At 36.6% G+C, this 5,059-nt stretch overlaps 1 protein-coding gene across 6 annotated transcripts in view; it reads right to left on the reverse strand.

The window, feature by feature from the left end:
• hdac7a (histone deacetylase 7a) overlaps window positions 1–5,059 on the reverse strand; it is a 105,414-nt gene that overhangs the window by 30,698 nt on the left and 69,657 nt on the right. For all 6 annotated transcript variants that reach the window (XM_016507610.1, XM_016507611.1, XM_016507609.1 and 3 more), the window contains 6 exons: window positions 3,897–4,078; window positions 3,457–3,639; window positions 1,534–1,750; window positions 1,314–1,447; window positions 290–410; window positions 34–83 (listed from right to left, as the gene is read on the reverse strand). In XM_016507610.1, coding sequence (XP_016363096.1) covers window positions 34–83; window positions 290–410; window positions 1,314–1,447; window positions 1,534–1,750; window positions 3,457–3,639; window positions 3,897–4,078 — 887 coding nt within the window. The remainder of the gene's footprint in view (window positions 1–33; window positions 84–289; window positions 411–1,313; window positions 1,448–1,533; window positions 1,751–3,456; window positions 3,640–3,896; window positions 4,079–5,059) is intronic.

The following is a 5,059-nucleotide window of genomic DNA, read 5'->3' on the forward strand; positions in this document are numbered from 1 at the left end:
TGTGTGTGTGTGTGTGTGCTTTTTTTCACTTACCCCGACTCCCCCACAGGGCAGCATGACGAACATCCGCTGTGACAGTATGCCTGTTGGACACAGAGTGACGTCAAGCCGATTAACTGTCATTCTCGCATTCACCGCTTGACATTTCCAACCTTTTAGTCATTGTGAAAGTCGCTTATATTCATGTGTTGGCGTTCCTGTGCTTTGAAAAATGAGGTGTTGTGCTGGCCAAGCTGCAGCTGACTCATGTCTATCAGATGTGAATCGTGTGTGCGTGACGATGTGTTACCGGCCAGCTTGCGATTGTCCAGTTTGAGGCGGTTGAGTGGATTGGTGCCGTACAGCAGAACGTGACGCTCGGTGTGGACAGACTGTAACTCCTCTAGAGTGGCCTTCCTTCCCCGAATACTCTGCAGAGGAAGCAAAAAACATCAAAGACCATGAGAGAGGATTTTCATGGTGCAAACATGCTGCCAGCATTGGAGTTATTAAAAGCAGGGAGGTTTTTGGATATCTTTTTTCAATATAATGGAAGTGAATGAGGACTGAGAAATGAAAAAGGAAGAGAATGAAGCTTCGAAAAGGACCAAAAAGTATGAAGAACGTGGTCCGCTATACTGTTTATCTTCTGAAGTCATTCAAAAGTTTTGTGCGACAAAAAATAACATGAATTTTCCTGTTGTTATTCACTGAACGTGTGCTTTTGTCACCAGGTGCCGGATTCACGGAAATCTTCTTGAATGAAGAAGTTCGTAAGAAAAAAAAAATCTCAAGTCCTCAAATATTTTCTTAAGAAGTGAAAGTTACACTTTATTTTAAAGGGGTCATATGATGCTTTTTTAAAGATCATTATTTTGTGTATTTGGTGTGTGAAGACATGTTCATCTACAATGAAAAACACTTTTTTTCACGCTGCCCTCTATTTTATATAGTAATTTTTAAAGAGCCTTTCTTAAGATGGAGCGGTCTGTTGCGTTCATTTGCACTCCATCTTTATAGAATATAGTTGATGCGTGATATAAACTACTTTTATAATACTTTTATGGTGTTTTTGTCATTTTGAAGCTTTACAGAGGCTTATTGACATTTATTATATTGAAAAGGCCTAAAATTCTTCTTTTGCCTTCCACTGAAGAAAATCAAGTCAAGCAGGGTTGTAACAACATGAGGGTGAATAAATGATGACAGAATGTTGATTTTGGGCTGAACTGTTCCGTTAATGTGGATGTGCTCAAGAAATGTTGAAAATGATGGTAGGACAGATTATTCAGCACCCCCTTTAGGAAAGGAGAGGAAGTGCAGGCTGTAAATACCTCACACTGGCCCCTGAGGCCCCTCTCCTGCAAGCGCGACCAGATGCTCTGGATTCTCCCAGCATGCTCTGGGTGGCTGCTGTTGTCTCCACACGTACACTGGTGCTTCAGCATTTGGGAGTCATACACCAGGCCTGCACACACACACACAATGAGGTTTCAGTCACTGAGAAGGTCTCATCTGGTGCAGAGAGCCGTGTGATTGGTGGAGACTCTGTACCCGTGGTGAAGCGCGGCTGGCTCTGGGGCGGCTCCTGTGCTGTGGTGAGAGGCAAGGCTTTGTCCGGCAGCGTTAGTGAGGTGGAGGCTGGAGACGACTGCGTACGAGAGAGCGGCCGGTGTGCGGCACCGAGCATCATGGGTACCGCCAGTGTCTCCATGTGAGCCGTCTGTCTGCGCAGGTGCTGGAGTTGCTTTTGCGTTTCCCACAGGCGTGACTGCAAAGAAAGTATTTCAGGATGTTTTATGAAAACTATGTCTGATAAATGTCTGAAATAAAATATCATATTATACTTTTGAGAAGTATTACTACATGGAAAAAACTGTCATTCTCATTTACTGTGTATGATCAAATTATGATACGGTATATGATATAATAACGGTATTTACACCTAATAGTAGTTGGTTAAAATACTACAGAATAAAATTAACATTAAGTAAGGGATAATGCATGGCTAGCTATGCATTAAATGATTTTAATGCACAACGTGGAGGCCAAGAACCACCCGACACGAAGAGGAGTGCATTAAAATAATTGAATGCATATCTAACTGTGCATTATCCCGCTTATACCATGGTTATTTGCCAACATTGACAAGTTTAAGCTGTTTATGATGTTTGCAGTGCAATATTTGACTGGAAAGGTAAAAAAGACGGTTATTTTCGTCAGTTACGGCTTGTTAGCTCTAGCATTCTGCCCGCTTCAAATCAGACACAGGGATGAAATAGTGCAGTTAGATCACATTTATTTGAAATAATGTATTATAACATTTATTTGAATTAATTATCGATCGATTGACCAATCTAAGCTATTTTATTAATAAATGTCGCGGGGCAGTGTTGACAACAAGTTTCTATGCTCCTGAATGTTTCTGTGTGTACGCAGCGTGATCTTTGATCTCTCTCTCTCTGTGTGTGTGTGTGTGTGTGTGTGTGTGTGTGTGCATCAAATCATTTTTTTAATTCTTGCTAAAGATAACATTTACCAAATACTATTACACTATAGAACGGTGATCGGTGATTAATGGAACTACCTGTGCATTAAACAGTTTTAATGCACATCTGCCAGCCAATCAGAATCCAGTATTCAGACAGACCATGGTATAAAATTAAATAAGTTGATATAAACTAAAATAAAAATTAGTTTTAAAAATGGTAATTTGTTGTACTGGCTTTTTATTGTATCAGAGTAGTGAACATCTAATGACAACTTTTATAAAATGATCAAAAAATTTGCTTAATTGTCATGAAATAAATAAAGGTTTTAAAACACTTGATAAAAAACAAGCATGCTTTATTTTATTTATGCAAAACATAACGGTTTGTCTTTTGATTTTGAGATCACGTGCTACAGTTCAAAAGTTTGTGGTACGTGCTAAATTTTTTTTTTCATCAAGGCATCCTGAAAAAAATATGTATATTGTGGTTTCCACAAAAATATGAAGCAGCACAACTGTTTTCAAGATTGATGATAATAATAATACATGTTTCTTAAGCAGCAAATCAGCATATTAGTATGATTTCTGAAGGATCATGTGACACTGAAGACTGGAGTAATGATGCTGAAATTTCAGCTTTGATCACAGGAATAAATTACATTTTAAAATATATTCACACAGAATACAGTTATTTTAAATAGTAATAATATTTCACATTATCACTGTATTTTTGATCAAATAAATCCAGCCTTGTTGAGCATACAAGACTTCTTTCAAAATGTTTTTGTGACATTCATCCACACACAATTATTGGATTGTTTGAATTTTCTTTCATTTTAATTTTTGGCTTCCCCCATATCTAGCAAATTTAAACATAAGTTATTATGAAATTACTTCTAAATTGTGTGTAATAACGTTTAGGCAGACCTTTTTGCACAATGAAACATGTGCGGCTTATTCTTCAGGATTGGTGGTTTGTGTCTAACCTGGTTGAGAATAAGGGTGTGTTGCAGGTTGAGCTGCTCCTCTTGACTCTCCAGCTCTCTCTGAGACTCCGCCCTCACCCTGCCCTGATGGGCGTCGCCCACCGACGGCCCCACCTCCTCGGAGTCCATGTCCTCTGACGGGATCTGCCGGAGACGAGGCTTCTCGCTGGACTTCGACATGAGCTGCGGGACACGGACAGAGATCCTGATGAATCCCACATACTTGTTTTCATTCTCCTTCCACAAACTTAAATGACGTGCATTTCCAAAATCTGATTTCAAATCAAATATGAATGTGGTTTGACAAAATAAATCAGATTTCATGCTTTTTTCGATCCTGACTACAAACAACTAATCAGATTTGATTCCGGAATGCATTGAAAGTCATTGTATTATCCCTGTCCTAGAGTAAAGTGAGGCGTGAGGGGTGTGATCTGGACCTTGCCCAGGTGAGTCTGCTGCTTGAGTCTCTCCAGGAGCTGCGCGCTGTGCTGCTGCTGCTGGAGCAGGTGAGGATGGAGCACACGGGGGCTCTGGGGCAGCGGTTCGGAGCGGGTCCGGCTCAGCGGCTTATGAGGACCAGACGCGCTGAACCGCAGGGGAACCGGACCCAGACCTGGAACTGATCACAAACAGCAGGGACAAATCTGATTATACTTTCATAAAAACAGAAGGAGATGAAAGCATAATATTCAAGCTAGATATCAAAATACCATGCCACATAGTTTAGATCACACAAAGTGCAAAATAAACAGCATGTAAAATGATCCACAATGACTTAAATATAACAATAGATTCGAACATATCATCATGAAGTCAGTGAGCACGGTGCATGAATTATATATATATATAAAAAAAAATTTTTTTTTGTACATATTCATTTTACATTGATTTTGTATTTAAATATTCGACTGTCCAGTTTTTTTTTTGTTTGTTTAGGTTTTTTGTTTTCTTCTTCTTATTATTATTATTAAGTAATATAATTCTTTATTTTTTTTACATCGATTTTGTATTTAAATATTCGACTGTCCAGTTTTTTTTTTGTTTGTTTAGGTTTTTTGTTTTCTTCTTCTTATTATTATTATTAAGTAATATAATTCTTTATTTTTTTTACATCGATTTTGTATTTAAATATTCGACTGTCCAGTTTTTTTTTTGTTTGTTTAGGTTTTTTGTTTTCTTCTTCTTATTATTATTATTAAGTAATATAATTCTTTATTTTTTTTACATCGATTTTGTATTTAAATATTCGGACTGTCCAGTTTTTTTGTTTGTTTAGGTTCTTTTGTTTTCTTAATAATAATAATAATAAGTAATATAACTAATATTTTTAAAAACAGATAAATATAATAGTTAAAAAATAGTTTTAAATATTAAATATAAAAGTAATTACTGTTTAGTGGACTGTAAGATTTTTCAATGTTTTTGAAAAGACTATTATGCTCACAAAGGCTTTGTTTATTTTATTAAAAAATACTGTAAATTAATATTGTACATTATATTAATATTATACACTCTTATATTGAGAAATATTGTTTTTAGAAATATTTTATTTTATTGCATTATATTAAAATGTGAAATATTATGAATTTAAAATAACAGT

The sequence above is a fragment of the Sinocyclocheilus anshuiensis genome, unplaced genomic scaffold (assembly GCF_001515605.1).
Source record: "Sinocyclocheilus anshuiensis isolate Anshui unplaced genomic scaffold, SAMN03320099.WGS_v1.1 scaffold2232, whole genome shotgun sequence".
NCBI classification, from domain to species: Eukaryota; Metazoa; Chordata; class Actinopteri; order Cypriniformes; family Cyprinidae; genus Sinocyclocheilus; species Sinocyclocheilus anshuiensis.